Here is a 16,978-nt window from a genome sequence, read left to right on the forward strand (position 1 = left end):
TCTTTGCTTTCAGGAGACCTAAACTGATTCATCATCTGACAGATCACTAAAAAATAATATTTGCACTTAGAGCACCATGCAGTTTGGGGAGGAGGAAGGACTATGCCATAGCGGAAGTGCAAAGATGTTTGTGACTAAAAAATTCAAACAGAATTCTGCAGCAAAGAGTTGACATAGGAACAGTAGTATTTATTTGGCAATTTGAGAAGAGGCTCAGGAGGAAAGGGGTTTTTTGTTTATTTTTTTTTTAAGACAGGATACAGTCATGGCCAACCTAATACCTAGTCTATGATTTCAATAAACATTCATTGCATGCCTACAACCTGGCAGGCCCTGAGCTAAATAGGTGCTGAGAATACTGAAGGGAGGAGGGGTGTGAGGGGCGCAGGAGGCCCACCTGTATGGAGATGATGCAGTAAGGTGTGTCCGGGGGTCCCAGGGACCTTATGTTTCAACTCCGATTGTTCTGATTCTCTTTTCCAAACTAAAGAGCTGGGTGTAACTACGCTGTAGTATCCCAAGATACACAGCGGATCATTTCATATGGGAAGCAGGTTTCCGAAGTTCAAGGGGGTGATCAGTTGATTCTCATGGTAAATCAGGATAGGAAGCAGGTGGTTTTAGAAAAAGCTGTCAAGCTGGGCATGGTGATCCCAGTACTTGGAAGGCTGAGACAGGAGGATCACGGTTTGCCGACAGCCTCAGCTACTTAGTGAGACTCCATGCAACTTAGTGAGACCCTGTTTCAAAATAAAGAATAAAAAACAGCCGGGCACGCCGGGCGTGGTGGCGCACGCTTGTAATCCCCGCGCTTGGGAGGCAGAGACAGGAGGATCGCGCAGGTTCAAAGCCAGCCGCCCGCGCTGGTTTAGGAGACTCTGTTTCCAAAATGAAAATGTAAAAATAGGTCTGGGAGTGTAGCCCGGAGGTAGAAGGGCTTCCAGGAACCCCAGTACCACCAAAAAAAAAAAAAAAAAAGAATAAAAAAAAAAAACAGGGCTGGGGGTGTAGCTCGGCTGTAGAATGCCCCTGGTTTCCATCCCTGGTAACACACACACACACACACACACACACACACACACACACACAGTCAGGCTCTAACATTGAATGTTAATGAGGGATAGATCTGATCAATATGGCAGATGATAGCAGATCATCTTGGTAAGTGTGTCTCGGTAGCCCTCCACCCTGGAGAAACTAGACCTTTGCAAAAGAATTTCCCATTGGTGGGATATGATGGGAGAAAGTGTGTGTGTGTGTGTGTGTGTGTGTGTGTGTGTGTGTGTGTGTGTGGCTGGTGATTGAACCCAGAGGCATTCTACCTTCAAGCTACGCCTCCAGCCTGATTTTTATTTCTTATTTGGGAACAGGGTCTGGTTAGTTTGATAAGTCTCACTATTTGCTGAGGCTGTCCTCGAACCTGTAATCCTCCTGTCTCAGCCTCACAAGTATTCCTGGGATTACAGGAATGTGTCACCAAGCCTGGCATGGGGGAAATTTTAAACCAAGCACCTTAGTGCTTTGTCTTCTGGACCAAAGAGTTCTCCAGATGCAGAGAGCATGGTAAGACATTTGCGTCATCTGGTTACCATAGCTAAAGGCATTAATTCCTTCTTACTTTTGAAAATTTCTTTCTTTCTTAAGGGATTTTAGGATACCCATGCACAACATCTCTTTCTCCTCCACCCCAGCTTTTAACTGAAAATCATGGAGACCAGTAAGAGACAGAGAAAGAAAGAAAGAAAGAATTAGCTGGGTGTAATGCATGCCTGTAATCCCAATATTTGGGAGGCAGAGACAGGAGGATCGCAGGTTCAAGAACCAAGTTGCAGTAACTTAGTGAGACCCTCTTTCTTTCTTTCTTTCTTTCTTTCTTTCTTTCTTTCTTTCTTTTTTGTGGTATGGTACTGGGGTTCCTGGAAGCCCTTCTACCTCCGGGCTACACTCCCAGACCTATTTTTTTTTAATATTTTAAATTTGGAAACAGGGTCTCTTAAGCCAGAGCGGCTGGCTTTGAACCTGTGCAATCCTCCTGTCTCCGCCTCCCAAGCGCGGGGATTACAAGCGTGCGCCACCACGCCTGGCAGACCCTGTTTCTTGACTAAAAAAAAAAAAAAAAAAAAAAAATTAAAAGTTCTGGGGGTGTAGCCCAGAGATAGAAGGCTCCTGGGTTCAATCTTCAGTACCACAAAATAAAAATAAAAACAAAACACTAACGTCTAGTGATGCTATGTACCAGGCACTATAGAATCCTCACAGCAGTTCTACGGAATGGTGTCCCTTTTTACCTCCATTTTACAGAAGGAAATCGAAGCCGGGAGAGGCTGGCCAAGATCACATAGTAAGTGCTGGGGCGGGATTTCCAGTCAGGCCATTTGATCCCAGAGTCCAGTCCTGACCGGCTTTTCCTATGTTGCATTTCATCCCAGTTACTGACAAACTTCAGGAAAATGGGTTTGCACGTGTTGGCCAGGGGGGCCTACTTACTTCCTAGAATGACACTTAGCAGGCAGGCCGGTGCAGGCCTCCCTGGGCGGGGGCAGAGCCAGGCGCCCGGTGCCTGCTTGCTCCCGATTGTTAAGACACCCTTCTCCCGGGAGGACAGCGTGGTGGCTTCGGGACATGGGGAGGCACGTCTGTGAATGATCTTCAGCTAATCCTCTCTCCTTGATCTTTTGATTCATTTGAGGCAGAGTCTTTTAGGTGTGAGCCTAATTTGGTAAAAACAGGGCAAGAGAAGGAGAAAGGGCCGGGCTTCACCTAAAAGTGGTTTAAGCTAAGAATCTGTAGCCCGCGCCCTGGGGTAAGGGGCAATTCCTCAGCTCCCAGGGAGCGAGGGGGCGGCAGGGCCTTGGCTTACGTGAAGGAGAAGAATTGTCTGAGACAGAGAGACTCATTTAGGAAAGTGAGATAAGAATTACACCAGTGAGAGCGGTGCCTTTGGGGTTCAGGCTCTTCTTTTACTGGGGCTCTCCTGAGGCGGGCAGGAGGGGTCTGTGTGGACCTGTTCAGTGGTCTGCTTTTCTTTAGATCTTCAAGCTGATCCGGGTCTTCATGATGCCTCCAGTAGGTGAGCTGCAGAGGCCCTAAATGATAGGTTTCTCAAGATTTCTAATCTGTCTTGTTAGCAGTGGACAGGGCAATTCTAGGTTCGTTCGTTCGTTCTTTTTGTTTTTTGTTTTTTTTTGGTTAACTTTAAGATTTACAGATTTCCTAGGAATTTGGGACAGGCTTGGGAAAGAGAACTGGTTTGGGGAGTGAAGGCATGAGGAACTGGAGAGCCAGGCTCTCTACTAAAGTTATGTTTTACGTCTCCATCCTGTCTGTCTCCTTTCTGCCTGTTTATTTCTTCTGTCCCCATCACCAGGCTCACACCTGTCTGTTTTATGTGGGTTTCCCTAGGGAAAGAGTTTCCACTTTCACTCACTCCCTACTTCATTTGAAGGCAAGAAAATGAAAAACAACAACAAAAAACAAACAAAAAAATCCAAATCAGATCATTTTATTTATTTAAATTTTACATGTATCTTTTTGTTTACACGAGGGGTACCAGAATATTTAAAATGTGTGTATGTGGCTCAGATTCGTGGCTTGCATTGTGGTTTTTAATTCTTTTATTGGTGCGTTGTAATTACACCTCACGGTGAGTGTCAGAGTGACACATAGATACATGCACACAGCACTTGGTGGGCCCCCATACATGTTGGTGAGATCGGTAGTGATGCCTCGTGGATGGACAGAGCCTTGTTTGAACTGCTCTCTTCCTCAGTCCTCACTCTTCCCTCCCCGCCATCCTCCCCCATCCCCTTCCACTACACAGTACCAGCTCCCTGTGTGCCGTGTACGATGGACTCAGAATTCATATTCCTCTTTACTTTTCCCCCCAAGGTCCTCAGCCATGTGGTACCGCCCCTGCTCCAGGTGGGGGGTCCTGAAGACCCCATCTCAGAAGTAATTTGCAAGTAGTAATTTGGTCAAAAGCAATTTGCAAGTAGACCCCCTTTGCAACACTGGCTATTTATTTATATGCATGCACAGTTGAGTTGGAGTTCGTCTTCTCATTCACTTTATCCCACGGTCCTCCAGCCACACGGCACCTTCTCTGTTCTGCTTGGATGAACTTAAGATGTCAACCCAGCCTCTATTCTGCATACCCTCGACCTCTTTCCTGCTTGATTTTTATCCCCCTTAGCACTCATTTTATTATAATTCATTCACTCATTTTGTTGTAACAGAATTTATGCTTTTATAGGAAAAAGATGTATCTGGTGGTTCAAGAAAGTTTCCCCAGGGGTGCACTGCCTGTGGTAGACAGAGTCTATTTCTTGAACGAATGGGTATGAGAAGGAAAGAGGGAAGGAGGTTGAGAGACCTCCCAAAGACAGAAACTGTTAGCACCCCTCATGGAGCTAAGCGGAAAATGGGAGAGCTAGGAAATGCCTGGGAATTGTTTGCCTACTCGAGGAAGCTAAGGAAATCCTCACTAAGCAACGGATTTCAGGAGTCATTATCGTAATGAGCTGGAAACTTCAGTTTTTCCCAACCTGTGACCTAACTTAGACCTCAACCAATATTGCATCATGAAACACAACGATGTTAATGATGGTGTCTAACAGTTCATGAGCACACCTCAACATACGTGTGCCAGGCATGCCTACATGCCACTGTTTTTCTTTCAGTTCCTAGGCTTTCTGAACTGTAGACCTAACACTGCCTATACACTGAAGATTATGGCCTTGGCTTTAATTTGATTTCATATCTGCACTGTCTCTGTGAGTGCCATTTGAGTTTGGAGCCTGGGGGCGGTAGTATTTCATGGGGTGGGCAGAGACTGTCATGTAGTCCTAATGCAACAGTGGGAGCTTTCTGTGTTCGCTCCTCAGGACTTGGATTTAGAAACGATGTCATTATTGGTGTGGATTTGTCAATCTCAAAGTTTTAAAGAAGCTAGCCAGGCACAGTGGCGCATCCCTGTAATACCAGTACATGGGAGGCTGAGGCAGGAGGATCGCAGGATCATAGCTAGCTTTACTGAGACTCTCAGCAACTTAGGGAGATCCTGTTTCAAAAATAAAAATAAATAGGACTGGGGGTGTATCCTAGTGGTAAAATGTCCCCAGTACCCTAAAACCCTGTAAAAAATTTTAAAAAACAGACTCCTTTCTGTATTCTGTAACAGGAATTGGTTGGAGACAGCATGGGTTAGAGGAGCAGAGGTTGTTGTGTGGGAACTTGGGCCAGGCCTTCTCAGTTTTCAAGGGAATTTAGAAATTCAGGTTTCCTAATGTGAAACCTTCTAATTTTCTGCTTTTGGTCAGTGCTGTGAGGACTGGGCACATTTATCTGTGGCTGCTGGGACTGTGGACCTTGAACATGTGGCCTCTGGGTGGAGACCCCAAGTGTAGAAAGGATGTGGGCTGGGAGGTGCCAGTTCATTTCACTGAACAAAACCCTTTCCAGATAGCAAGGCATGGTGGTTAATGCCCACAATCTCAGTACTTGGGAGGCTGAGACAGGAGGATCATAAGTTCACAGCCAGCCTCAGCTACTTACTGAGGCTCTTAGCAACACAGTGAGATCCTGTTTCCAAATAAGAAATAAAATAGGGCTGGGGTGTAGATCAGAGGTAGAAAGTCCCTGGGTTATATCCCCAGTACCAAAAACAAACAAAACAAAAACAAACAAAACTTTCCAAATAAATCCAGTCCAATCAAGATGAAGTCAAGTCATATTAATCCAACCAAGAAAAAGAAAAGCACAGGGAAAAAGAGATTCATACAGTTAGAAATCACAGGTACCGAGAGAAATAGAAATCCTAAGCTTTCTGTGCTTGGAGTCTTAAGAATGCCTTAGTCATCTCTCCTAGCCACTGTATAGACCTCTAAGTTATTTGATGTGCAGTTATTCAAGTGAATGTATATTCATCTGTTAACATGATCTATAGAATATATTTTATAAGAAGGCCAATAAATGAATCAGTATTCTTTGGTCAAATTATAAGGCAAGTGAATGCTAAATTAAAACATCTGCTGCCTCCTTCCTTCCTTCCAGATTGAACCCAGGGGTACTCTACCTCCGAGCTACACCCCTACCCCTATTTTTAATTCTTTATTTTGAGACAGGGTCTCACTGAGTTGCAAAGGGGTCTCACTAAGTAGCTGAGGCTGTCCGCGAACCGCGATCCTCCTGTCTCAGCCTCACGAGTTTGGGATTACAAGCGCGCAGCGCCACGCCAGGCCTGCTGCCTGTTTCTGACAGGGGGAGGGGCAGGTGATTTGAGAGTGATCGATTGAGTTTGGTAGTGAATTTGTGTTTTGAACTCTGCGCTCCTGGGATGTGACAGTTTTCAATTACGGAATTTGTAGATGAAGGTTTTCATATTTCACAAGTCTGATTGTGCAACGCACTCGTCATGGTTCAGTAGGCACGGTCTTCGGACGTCCCTCTTTTCTCAACTGGTTGTGGTTTGTTTGGGTGGGAAATTCCAGTAGAAGAGGGTGGGTTGAACTGTCCTTTCTACTTGAAGTCTCTCCAGGACCGTAGGACTTGAGTGTCTTGAGGGCGGGGTAGAGACAGAGGGGTTCACCTCCTCCGTTCAGACAACCTCCCCTCCACCATTTTTCTTTTTTTCAGTACTAGGCATTGATCCCAGGGCATTCTACTCCGAAGCTACGCCAACTCCTTTTTTGTTTTGTTTTGAAACAGGATTTCTCTAGGTTGCTGCCAAATTCACTAAATTGCTGAGGCTGCACGCGAACCTGTGCCCTCCTTTGGCAATTTCCCAAGTACTCGGATGACAGGCGCGCACCACCGTGCCCAGCAACCTCCAGTTTTGAGGTCCCTTCTTCCGCCTCCTTCTGGAAGGGCACTCAGTGCCACTCCTTCCTGGTTGTTTATTTTGCATTCTTTAGATTCATTATCTTTGTGACGTGTTCTTCATTATACATATCTCCCAGTTTCACTGAACATCGACTTTGTATTTCTTTTTTTCTTTTTTTTTTTTTTGTGGTACTGGGGTTCCTGGAAGCCCTTCTACCTCCGGGCTACACTCCCAGACCTATTTTATACTTTTTTTATTTTTGGAAACAGGGTCTCTTAAGCCAGCGTGTCTGGCTTCGAACCAGTGCCATCCTCCTATCTCTGCCTCCTAAGCACAGGGATTACAAGCGTGCGCCACCACGCCCGGCCAACTTTGTATTTCTGCCTGTTGTTTGCCTTATCGTCTTAGGGTGATTGTGGGAGAGAGAGGGGGTGGTAGAGTGGCTTTATTCTGCATGTAGTACAATTGAAAGTAACAGAGGGGATGTCTAGGGAAATGCTAATTAAGCTGACAAGTGACGAGGGCTCGGAGCTGGCCTCGGGTGTCTGGGCAGAAGGAAGATCACGCGGGGAAGCCCCGAGACCAGGAAACAGGTGCGCGGGGCCAGTTAGAGCCTGTGCGGGGAAGAAAGACGGTGCGAGGCGTAGCTGGAGGCATGGGCGGGTCACCCAGAGAAGCAGAAGCATTTGCTGGACGCCAGTTCCAGCGTCCCACCGAGGGCCACAGTCTAGCGCAGGTGGCGTGTGTAGAGAGGTTCACGGCACTGGACGCAGGGACAGGTCCCGCACGCGCAGAGGGGTTGCTTGGGCTGGCTGTAGTAGTCGGGGAGGGATCTAGGTGACTAACTCTTGAGCTGGCCTTTGCCCTCCGGTCTGAGGGTCTGCGGACAAGCTGTTGGGGGTGGGGTCATCATCACGCAGGTGTGTGGGCCCAGGCGGCGAGGTGTCCGGGTGGAGGGCCCGTCCCCGGTATGATGGGCAGAGGATGCTCCAGCGCCTGGTACCTGGGATCCTCCACCGTCTGCGGTGCCCCTGCCAGGAATGTGGCGTGGACCTGAGTGATTGCCACTCGTTTTCTTACTGTAGACAAGAACCGTCCGAGGAATCCAGGGCAGCTTCTGCTTCCTTAAGTATCAACGGCACCTGGTGCTTTTCTTCTGTTTTTAGGTAATTCCGCTCATGGGGACCTGTCTGATTCATGAAACAGTGCTGTGTGTGTGTGTGTGTGTGTGTGTGTGTGTGTGTGTGTGTTACTAGGGATTGAACCCAGGGGCATTCTACCTCTGAGCTACCCCCTCCACTCCGTTTACTTTTTATTTGGAAACAAGGTCTCACTAATTGCGGAGGGCCTAAGTTGCTGAGGCTGGCCTTGAACCTGCGATCCTCATGTCTCAGCCCCCCTAGTACTGGGATTACAGGTGTGCGCCACCGTGCCTGGTATGGCTGATTATTTTTACGCTGCAGAGCTACCCCAGTCCTGGTGACTCTGCCTCCTGCATGCTGTCCTCCCGACTCGCTTACTTTATCAGTGATGCCGTTGAAGTTTCCCCTTCCGAGTAGAATGGCGCGTTCCCGCTGTCGAGGCAATGGCAGGCCAGGCCTTGTTGACGTTGTTTGTGTTGTGAACTTCGGGTGAGTTGGCTGCATCCACAAAGGCTGAAGAGCTGCCATAGTGATCTAGTCTGCCGAGGCTGAAACGCTTCCGTGGTGAGTCTGGTTGGAGACGCATTTGGACTCGGACCAGCTCCATTCCTTATGTGGACGTTCCCGGGGGGGTGGTGGGAGGGAAGTAAGACTGCTGACCACCACTCGGTTGCTGGTACTGCCAGCTAAGTCCGAATGGCAACAATTTGATTACATCGCGGGCCTCTGTTAGAATGAGCCCTTTGTGGTGTATCCAGCCTTTTGTAGAGCCAGTTTTGGAGTGGAAGCTTGCTAAAATGGACATTCTGACTATTTCTAATTGTGAATATTTTAGCAACTTAAGCACATCTTTAGAATTAAAAGACATGATGGTGTTTGGATTTAATATTTGATTTCTGTAGTTGATGGCAGTAGTTGATTTACAATTCACCATTCTGCTGACATTGTTTTATGTTTTACACATACATGATACTGTGTTGTTTAATTTTTTTCTTATGGTTGGAAGTATGAATACAAATCTTCAAGTTGGCATGGTGACCCATGCCTGTAATCCCAGTATTTGGGAGGCTCACAAATGCAAGGAGGATCACAGATTCAAGGCCAGCCTCAGCAACTAAGGGCAACTCTCAGCAACTTTGTGAGACTCTGTTTCAAAATACAAATAAAAAGGGTTGAGGGTATAGCTTGGAGGTAGAATGCCCCTGAGTTCAATCCCTAGTACTAAAAAAAAAAAAAAAAAAAAAAAAAGAAAAGAAAAGAAAAAAGGAAAAAACAGGGGGAAATTGTCTAAAGGCCATCATCAACATGTGTGAAGTTCATAGTTTGCCTTTCTAGGGATTGGGAATATAATTTGGCTGAGTCTCGTGGTGTGATTTATTATTTAATGAGAAGCAAGCACAGATCCCTAACCAGGTCAGTAAAAAGGAGACAGTAGATTAGCCATAGATAACAGTTCCTGTCCTAAATTGTGTGTCCTTCCAAAAGAGAACACCCATCCTTTTACGCTTTTCCTTTCTTTCTAATACTGGGGATTGAACCCAGCAGTGCTGTACCACCGAGCGCCACGCCCAGCCCATTTTCGTTTTTCCTTTCATGCAGGCTTTCTCTAAGTTGCCCAGTCTGGCCTTGAACTTGCAATTCTCCCTTCTCAGCCTCTGAGTCGCTGGGTGTGCAGGCCCGCTCCACACCTGACTGGCTGGACGGTTACCTCCCTAGCAGCCAGGCAGGCACCAGTTGGGAGACAGTAGTCCTGACAGGCAAGAATCAGAAATGGCCGCTACAGAGGCGGCAATCTGGTGACGTACTGGGTGCTCACACAGCCTCAACATCCCCCCACAAGATGCTCGGAACTAATGAGAAGCCCAGTCATACGGCGGCGAGGACGCGCAGCCACAGCGCTCAGCAGGTGATTGGCGTTAGCCAGCCCAGCCAGCCGTAGACAGAGCCGGCCACCTGCCTCCTCGCAGGAGGCTCGAGAGGGCGCACCGGCACTCGGTTCTGCTTGCCAAGGTGCGTGGCCTGAATCCGGTCACAAGGAAGTATGAGGCCGGCCCAGATTGAGTGGTAACCCACAAACTACGTGGGCGGCACTCTTCAGTGTCCACGGGAGACAGAGCGACCAGGGAGGGCGGCGGCACAAGCCGGGGCCAGGAAAAGGACGTTGGTGGGGGCAGTAGGCAAAGTTTGGGTGAGGTTGGCTGTGAACTACTTAAAAAATCATGGGTTGAGCCGGGCGTGGAGGCGCACGCTTGTCATCCCCGCGCTTGGGAGGCGGAGACAGGAGGATCGCGCAGGTTCAAAGCCAGCCGTGCTGGCATAAGAGACCCTGTTTCAAAAATATAAAAAATAGGTCTGGGAGTGTAGCCTGGAGGTAGAAGGGCTTCAAGGAACCCCAGTACCAAAAAAAAAAAAAAAAAAAAAAAATCATGGGTTGAAGGGCACTTCCCATATTTTGATCATTAGAACCGTGGTTGCGGAAGACCTACGTGGGGTAGTTTGATGAAGGATGCCGGGGAAGTCTTTGTGCTATTTTGGGAGCTTTGAGTAAGTCTGAAAGTATTTCAGGATGAAGTTGAGTAACAGCAAGAATAATTGGGCTCAGCTGAGCGATGGAGGCTGTGGCCGCCCCGTCTGGGTCCTTTCAGAGCTGATTTTTCTTCGCTTCCCGAGGTTCCACGGTGATTAGGCTTGCTGAGTAGGGCGCCCGGACCACCGAGGCATGGCGGTACTGGGTTGCAGCTACACTCTGAAAAGGGCACTGTTTAATTAGTTTACTTATTTATTTGTGTACGAGCTGTAATTACATCTTTGGGTATTCCATGGCCCTGTGAGTTATTTGAGCTTCATGATTGTAGCTGTTAGAATCCTGGGCTGGAAACTTAGCTCTGTAATTAATTTACTGGGTTGTTTCTGTTTTTATTCTGCTGTCCTGGATTCAGGTTAGTCCCGTGGATTCTTGTACAGTGTGTCATGTGTTACTGAATTTTATAGCTGACTGTGGTCTCTTAGGAAAGCCAACCTTTTTGTGTATAAGGTATTATATTTGAATTGGGTGTGGTGGCGCACACCTTATAATCCCAGTACTTGGGAGGCTAAGACAGGAGGATCACAGGTTCAGGGACAGCCTCAGCAAGTAGTGAGACTCTCATTAACCTGGTGAGACTCTGTTTCAGAATAAAAATAAAAATAGGGCTGGGGGTGTAGCTCAGAGGTAAAATGCCCCCCAGGTTTAATCTTAGTACCAGAGAGAGAGAGAGAGAAAGGAAGAAAGAAGAAAGAAAGAGAGAAAGAAAGAAAGAAAAAAAATATTATATTTGAAGCTGGGCATGGTGGTGCCTGACTGTGTCCAAATACTTGGGAAGCTGGGACAGGAGGATGACAGGTTTGAGGCCAGCCTCAGCAACTTAGCGAGACCCTCTTTCAAAATAAAAAATTAAATAGGGCTGAGATTGTAGCTCAGAGGTAGAACCCTCCACCTGAATTCAATCCCCATTACCCAGAAAAAATTCTATTTGAACATGAATTATAATACTATGTTCTTTAGTTTTCAGAAAAGACAGCTTGCAGCCCATTTGTGGCGGCCCATGCTTGTAATCGTAGTTCTTGGGAGGCTGAGACCGGAGGATCGCAGTTCGTGGACAGCCTCAGCTACTTAGTGAGGCCCTCCACAACTTAGTGAGACCCTGTTTCAAAGTAAAGAATAAAAAATTAGGCTGGGGATGTAGCTCAGAGGTAGAATGCCCCTGGGTTCAAACCCCAGAGGAATGAAGGACAGACGGACAGACGGGCGGACAGCCTGCAGTTTTCATAAGCATGGTGCTTAGTGAATTTCTGTGCCCCATCTTAAGTACCAAGTGGTAAGCTTGCGTTGGTAATAATTAGGATGGAGGAAATGAATGCATCGGGAATGTCTCAGTTCTCAGGAGCAGTTGTTAATGTGTGACTCATGGGTTCTTGGGTTCAGGCTGTTTTGACCGGTGTGGGAGGGGAAAGACCACAGACTTGGAGTCAGAAGACCTGGTTTTGCTCCCAGATCCATGGCTGCTGGTTGGCGTTGTTGGTTTTTGGCTTTTCTGGGCCCTGAGTTCCTCTTCTGTCAAACCACATCGCAAGTGCATCTCGACTTGCACCTTGCAGTTAGCGCAAGGGCTGAGCGTCGACGCTCCGCCCTCCGCGGTTGCTGAGGCTCCGCCCTCCGCGGTTGCTGAGGCTCCGCCCTCCGCGGTTGCTGAGGCTCCGCCCTCCGCGGGCGCTGAGGCTCCGCCCTCCGCGGGCGCTGAGGCTCCGCCCTCCACGCGGCTGCTCTTCTCACCTGCACCGATGTTTGCATCTGAGTCGTCCAGAGGAGAAAAGTCTGTTTGGCTTATAAGTTCCTATAAAAAGATGTAACCTGTGCCAGCAGTCTCTACCCATATTTCCCAAGTCTTTGGGAGTAGAAAGTTTTACATATCTCTTACTCCAGAATAGTTTCTTTTATATAATGAGACACTTTGCTACTCCCAAATCTGCTGCACGCGTGTCACTCATTTGCTAGACTTCCCATGGTAGTTTAGTATTTTTGTCTGAATTTTGAAAGGAAATCTTATAGGCTAAAGGGATGAGAAGATGTATAGACAATTGGAAGGAAACATTTGTTTACTTTCAAGTTTCAAGCTAGAGTTGGAGTTTTGATCCTTTGAGGAAAAGACCGATTATTATTCCTGTTTTACTCCAATAGCAAGGTTTTTCCTTTTATTTTTAAATTGTCTGATTTTAGCCGGGCGTGGTGACGCACGCTTGTTATCCCCCGCGCTTGGGAGGTGGAGACAGGAGGATCGCGCAGGTTCGAAGCCAGCTGAGCTGACTTAAGAGACCCTGTTTCAAAAATATAAAATAGGTCTGGGAGCATAGCCCGGAAGTAGAAGGGCTTCCAGGAACCCCAGTACCACCAAAAAAAAAAATTGTCTGATTTTGATATTATACCCTGAACATCACCGTTTTTAGGAACTGTGCACTGACTGAGGTGTTTAGAGGTGAAGGGCCGTGTCTGCAGCTTCCTCTCAGGAAGTTCAGAAAGCAATGAAATACGTACGTGTGTGTTCATTTGGGGAGGATGAAGGCAGTTGTGGCAACGTTAATAGTTGCTGAATCTGTGTCTTTGGGAGTTTTTCATATTTTTGTGCGTGTGTGGGTACTGGGGATTGAACTCCGGGGTATTCTTCTTCTGAGCCCTATTTCTTCTTCTCCAGCCCTATTTCTCTTCTCCTCTTTTCTTTTCCTTTTTTTCTTTTCTTTTCTTTTTTGAAACAGGGTCTCGCTAAGTTGCTGACCACCTCATTAATTTACTGAGGCTGGCTGTGAACCTGCGATCCCCCTGTCTCAGCTTCCCAAGAACTAGTATTACCAGCATGCACCACCAAGCCTGGCCGAGTTTTTAATATTTTCTCACAACTTTTCTTTAAGCGTGAAACTATCTGACAATTAAATTGGATTTGCACACTGTGTCCTGGGGAGACGTGAGGCCAGACAGTTTCAGAGTGCGGAAAAGAGGGGCGGTTAGAAGTGTGTGTATGAGCGCAGAGGAGCAAGGGGCGAGCGCGTCAGCAGTCGTGACCCACTTAGTCGTCCCTCTAACTGAACCTCTTTTCCTTAGAGCAGAATTCATTTTTTCTGTAGAAGGGCCTGTATAGATGAGAGTAGACTACTACTTTACCCAAGCCAAGAAAATAAGAAGTAAAGATTATGAAAAATACATTGACACAAGCCGCATGCAAGGAAAAGCAAAAATGTAAAAGGCAGAACTATTGGGCTTTGAAATGACCCACGTTCCGTCTTTCTTCTTGGAGAGATGCAGGTTGGTTTTCTGTGACTAGCATCCTGCTCCGCAGGTCAGTTGACGTGGATTTACCTCTGAGTTACTGTTTGGTTTCAGAAGTAATATTGTCATTCTATTGCAAATTGACATGTGTTTGTTATTTTACCTTTCGGAGCGTTTTCTAAACTGACTTTCTTTTTTGTCTCTTCCCCTCTCCGTTCACATCGATGGCTGCATCATCTGGGGACCTCAGGGGCCAGCCGAAGGTAAGGCACTGGTGACCTGCGGCGCTCGCAGAGGTCCTCTGTGCGTGTCCATGCCGTCCTGGAAGTCTTCTCGAAGCCAAACACGCTTCCCTCTGTCCGTTTATAAAAGCTACGCAGGCTGCCAGCTTTCAGGTTCTCCAGACCTGAAGCTGTTTATTGGCCTGGGCGGGAGCCGAGGTTTATGGAGAGCTGTGTTTGCGCTCCGACCCGGCTGCCCGGTCTCCTAGCAACCGCAACACAGATTCCTTGTGTGCCAGGGATTGGCGCAAAACTGGTAGTTCCAAACTGTGACCACACCGCGCTAGGCCAGCTCATCCTCCTGGCTCCTGAGCCGGGGAAGGCACGGCCAGGCCAGCAGAAACCTGCGGGGCCCAGTGTCCTCAGGGGGCACGTCCGAGCCCCAGAAATGAGCGGGACCCTAAGGCGATGTCTGTGTGTGTGTGTGTGTGTGTGTGTGTGTGTGTGTGTGTGTGCGCGCACGCGCGCGTGCTCGCATTCTGTCTCCCTAGGGTTTTAGAGGTGTACTGAAGTAGGCACTGTGTCTGTCTGACGGTCTGTCTGTCTCTCTCCCCCTCCCTCCCTTCCTCCTTTTCTTTCTTGTACTAGGGGTAGAATCCAGGGCCCCTCTACCACCGAGCTGTACCCCCCAGCCCCTTTTTTATTTTTATTCCGAAGCTAGGTCTCACTAAATTGCAGAGGCTGGCTTCAAACAGGCCATTCTCCTGTCTCGGCCTCCTAAGTACTGGGCTCACAGGCTCGCACCACCACACCCGGTCAAGCACTGTGCTTTTTAAGTTGACCATTCTCTGAAGTTACTTGAAACTTCCAGGAAATTCAGAGTTTGATCTACATTCTTGGGGTTTGTTTTTGTTTGAGAGCTGGCGGTTGAATTGTAATTCAGTTCTGTTATTGTTGCTAAAATATGTATAGACCTGCTATTTGGGACTGAATGCCTTTTACAAAAGGCTTGGATGTGGCAGTGGTTTTATGTTTGTGAAACCTACCTCATTTTTTTCTATGAAGAGGGTGCCCAGTTACTTTTTGTTTTATTTTTTGTTGGCACGGAGGCTGGAGAGGGCAGTCAAGATGCGAGGAAGCCACTTTGGGACTATTTTGAAAACTGTGCATGTTTTATTTAACTGTATCTCAGTGTCTATGAAAATACCATGTGGGCTGGAAAATATGGAAGGATAAACCCATACTGTTGACCCAGCGGTGGGCCCTGGGGAGAGGCGGACGTGGCCAGTGGGGACTTCGTGTCGTACTTTGCACGTCTGTGTTGCTGGAGCTGTTTCTCTGCATGCGCATTTCTTCTCTGTTAATTGAGAAGAGTTGTCTTTTTAGTTCATTTGTTTCGGCACTGGGGCTTGAACCTGGGGACATTCTACCTCTGGGCTTCACCCCAGCCCTTTTTCTTTTGTAGTTTGAAACAGGGTCTTGCTAAGTTGCTGAGGCTGGTGTCCCCCGAGTGCAATCCTCCCATCTCAGCTTCCCACGTATGGTGATTACAGGCGTGTGCCGCTACGCCCAGCTTGTCTTTTCTTTTCTTTTTTCTTTTTTTGTAGTACTGGGGATGGAACTTGGGGCATTCTGCCTCTGAGCTACCCCCCTCAGCCCTGTTTTTTGTCACACTGAGTTGCAAAGCGCCTCACTAAGTAGCTGAAGCTGTCTGCGAAATGAGATCCTCCTGTCTCAGCCTCCTGAATGCTGTGATTACAAGCGTGTGCTACCACACCTGGCTTCGGCTTGTCTTTTTAATTGAAAGGAATGATATTTGTTGAAGAAGAGAAGGGCTTGTCTGCCATATGAAGTCTGGCTAGAAGGTACCTATAATGATTTGCAAAACTGCTAAAACTTAGGACAATTTAGTATTGCTAGTAAATAAGAACAAAGGATCTCAGGTATATGGCCAGCCTCAGCTACTTAGTGAGTCCCTGTTTCAAAAGAAAAAATATAGAGCTGGGGGTGTAGCTCAGAGGTAGAATGCCCTGGGTTCAATCCTGAGCACTCCCTACCCCCTACACACACACACACATCTCCGATAGTGACGGGGAGGGATTGCCACAAAGAACCTCACTTCTGACACATTTGCACACGTGGCGATGGGACCTTGGAAGTGAGAGCTGAGCTTGTGAGCAAAGAATTAGGCTAGTTTCCTATTAACTTGGGTAAGGACAGAATTAACTAAAATCACAGAGACTCAATAAAATCACAGAGAACGAGGGTTGAAAGGTGAAACAGGTAGAAGTTAATTGGAGCAGTTCCTCTCATCTCCCCCGCCCCGCGACGGTGGTGACCCCACTGTGGGTGCTGAGCGGCCCCGCGGGACGTGTTGACATTCGGCTCTTGGGCCCGGCGTCCTTCTTCTCCCCCTCCTGCCCCTGTTTGGGGACCACGGGCATGGCGAGCCACAGCGGGAGAACATGCCTCGTCTTGGAACGTGAGCGCTTGCGTGCCACGGCAGTCCCCAGCTGGCCCCAGTCTCCGGCCCGGCTCCTGCTCCGCTGGCGGCTCGTCCCCTGGGCCTTCTGCTGTACCTCTCCGGCTCCCCATCTGCCGTCCTGCAGAGGAGGCCGATCTGCGCCCGGCTTCTCCGGGTGCTGCCGGGGCCTCTCCTGCCCCTCTCGCTGGGGCTCTGGGACCCTCCCTGAGACTCGCACCCTTTGCCGCCATCTCCCCATAGCGTTTTGAACGTGGCTTCCCGGGGCCCCAGGTAGCTCACCGGCCAGTCTCATGACAGCTCTGTTTTGGGTTTCTCTGTTCTGATCCGGGTACAGGAGAACAGTGTTACTTATAAAACCTTCCCTTCCCTCGTCTCTCTCCCCTTTGGGCCCTTTCCTCATTCCCCTGCCCTACTGAATTTTGAGTTAATTTTAAGTGGAGGCGGGGATATTGGCAGGCACACATAATTTACAGTTTTAGCTTACTTCTTTTTTAAAGTAACTTTTACACTTCT

At 48.0% G+C, this 16,978-nt stretch overlaps 1 protein-coding gene across 1 annotated transcript in view; it reads left to right on the forward strand.

Moving 5' to 3' along the window:
• Nucleotides 1-16,978, forward strand: part of KIF13B (kinesin family member 13B) — a gene marked incomplete at both ends in the record, with an annotated part of 153,036 nt that overhangs the window by 37,589 nt on the left and 98,469 nt on the right. Inside the window, one exon of the mRNA XM_080709861.1 lies at nucleotides 14,010-14,022. Within this exon, the coding sequence (XP_080565987.1) occupies nucleotides 14,010-14,022 (13 nt within the window). The remainder of the gene's footprint in view (nucleotides 1-14,009; nucleotides 14,023-16,978) is intronic.

This window comes from Muscardinus avellanarius (genome assembly GCF_963383645.1).
Source record: "Muscardinus avellanarius genome assembly, chromosome: 14".
In the NCBI taxonomy this organism is placed as follows: domain Eukaryota; kingdom Metazoa; phylum Chordata; class Mammalia; order Rodentia; family Gliridae; genus Muscardinus; species Muscardinus avellanarius.